Genomic DNA, 2,500 nt, shown 5'->3' on the forward strand with positions numbered 1-2,500 from the left:
CTTTCTTTCTTTCTTTCTTTCTCTTTGCTTTTTCCCGCTTCTGTGTGGGGTGGGCATTTTTAACCAACCTCCTCCACTCAGCCTGATCCCTCCACTCGTTTCCTTGCAAGTTCTTTTCTTTTAAATCGCTCGTTATATTTTCCATCCATCTTCTTTTCGGCCTCCCTCTACCCGTCTACCATCCACCTTCAGTTCCATTACCCTTCTGCTAACATAATCTTCTCTTCTCATTACGTGTCCGTACCACTGTAATCTTCTTTCCTGTACTATTTTAAAAACTTTTCAACCTTCACTGACCCTCTAATCCTTTCGTTCCCAATCTCACTTAGTCTTGTTACTCCACAGATCCACCTCAGCATCTTCATCTCCTCGACCTCAAATTTTGTTTCTTATTTTTTCGTTGGACAAGTCTGCACAATAAATCATAACTGGCCTAACATTTGTTTTGTATAATTTGCCTTTATCCTTGCGCTTATCTTTTTGTCACACAAAACACCAGGCATTTATCTCCAGTTTATACAACCTACCTGTACTCTATGTGTAACTTCCGAATCCATCTCTACATCCTTGGATACCACTGATCAAGGTGCTTAAACTTGCATTCTCATTTCTCCTTCTTCCTCACAGAAGTTCAAATATTCTGTCTTCTTGTTGATTTTTAGGCCTCTATCCTAAAACGCCCTTTTCCATTGGTCTGCTTTACGCTCGATCTCCTCTTTTTTGGAACTAGCGATAAATATATATATATATATATATATATATATATATATATATATATATATATATATATATATATATATATATATATATATATAAAATGTGTAGGCCTTGCCTCATTTCACTATGCCTTTCCATCAGTTGCCTTAGCGCAAACACTGCATCCGTGATTCCTTTTCCCGGCATAAACCCAAACTGCTCATCACCTATGACGGTTTCCTTCCTTATCCTACTTTCATTCATCCTCTCCCATATTTTCATGGTATGAGGCATTAATTTCATCCTGTAATTGCTACAATCCTGGATATTTCCTTTTTCTTTATAGATAGGTATAATGACACTATCCCTCCACTCATGGAGAATCTTTTCCTCCTCATAGATCTTCACCATTAAATCCCACATGTCAAATCCTTCCTCCCTTAGACAAATTTCTGCAGGTATGTTGTCCGTACACACAGCACTGCTATTTTTCTTCTTTCCATTATATCTCCTACATTCCTGCCTTTCCCGGCCATTGATCATACATTGCATGTTCTCGCTCTTACCCTCACCTTTGGTTTTGGAGCTAGCGTCTTTGGCCTCGCACATGTCTCACAGGAGTCAGGCGAAGAGCCCGTAGGTCGTATGCAGGGGACGACTAGGCATTAACCGATACTGAATTATGGAGACGTAATTTTTGGGTGTCAGGAATGTTTTACGACCGAATGCTTTTGCAGACGCCAACCCGCCCCCCCCCCCTCTGCATTTTTACAGGCTTTGGATGGTTACCGTATATATATATATATACTTATGAATACACACACACACACACACACATATATATGACATATATATGTACACACACACACGTATATATAAATACATATATTCATATATATGTGTATGTGTGTGTATTTACATATGTAGATATATGTATATTAGTACAGAATATATATGAATATATATATATACATATATGTACATACACACACACACACACACACACACACACACACACACACACACACACACACACACACACACATATATATATATATATATATATATATATATATATATATATATATATGCATGAATACATAGATATATATGTACATATACATACATTTGCATATATCTGTATAGATATACACATATGTACGGGTGTGCTATAAAGTTAAATGAAGTCGCATTTTGTATTCTTAAGAGCATATCAGAAAAATAATATTAACACTTCATATATAAACATTTGTGTGTGAGTGTGTGTATAGATATAAATGTATTATATATATGCATGAATGTTTTATATATATATATATATATATATATATATATATATATATATATATATATATATATATATATATATATATATGTATGAATCTTTTATATATATGTGTATGTATGTATACATATGTATATATGCTAATATAATCACATATATTTTTCTATAAGCATAAGATTGGAAAAATCAAAGTACCAACTGAATGCTTAGGTATATATTTTTTTAGCTTTTAGGTTTATCTCGAAAATAAAGGACAATATCCAAAGTTACTAGAAAGTTTGCTCACATATAAGCAGTCAACAATCTGACATCTTAAGCAGATTCAGACTTCTCTGGGACTTGGGCAGTGCCAGTGGAACCGACATCGGAACCATCTCGGCCCTCAGTAGCGCAAGCAAGGCAAGGCAGCTTCTTCTCAAGGGCAGCTCGGTACTTGGGGTGGCTGATGGCGTACACGATGGGGTTGTAGACGGCGTTGGCCTTGGCGAAGACGGAGCCCCAGATGGAGAAAATAGGAGT

General features: G+C 36.0%; 2 protein-coding genes across 2 annotated transcripts in view; both read right to left on the reverse strand.

Annotated features, from left to right (window-relative positions):
* Window positions 1-534: 534 nt before the first annotated feature.
* Window positions 535-1,305, reverse strand: LOC138865113 (uncharacterized). The gene is made up of 2 exons (XM_070134470.1): window positions 833-1,305; window positions 535-577 (listed from the first exon to the last, which is right to left on the reverse strand). The coding sequence occupies exons 1-2, from the start codon at window positions 1,303-1,305 to the stop codon at window positions 535-537; spliced, it is 516 nt and encodes a 171-aa protein (XP_069990571.1).
* Window positions 1,306-2,180: 875 nt separating this feature from the next.
* LOC113818628 (rhodopsin-like) overlaps window positions 2,181-2,500 on the reverse strand; it is a 1,852-nt gene continuing 1,532 nt past the window's right edge. The window contains exon 2 of the mRNA XM_070134788.1: window positions 2,181-2,500. This exon is cut by the window's right edge and continues 921 nt beyond it. Coding sequence (XP_069990889.1) covers window positions 2,294-2,500 — 207 coding nt within the window. The 3' untranslated portion in view covers window positions 2,181-2,293.

This window comes from Penaeus vannamei, chromosome 20 (genome assembly GCF_042767895.1).
Source record: "Penaeus vannamei isolate JL-2024 chromosome 20, ASM4276789v1, whole genome shotgun sequence".
Lineage (NCBI taxonomy): Eukaryota > Metazoa > Arthropoda > Malacostraca > Decapoda > Penaeidae > Penaeus > Penaeus vannamei.

What these genes read in the sequence shown, in the direction of transcription:
- LOC138865113 (XM_070134470.1), bottom strand. Translation starts at nt 1,305, where the DNA reads ATGTGCGAGGCCAAAGACGCTAGCTCCAAAACCAAAGGTGAGGGTAAG. An exon ending in GAAAGGCATAGTGAAATGAG is followed by an intron (nt 578 to 832) that starts GCAAGGCCTACA and finishes CACCTTGATCAG; the next exon opens with TGGTATCCAAGGATGTAGAG.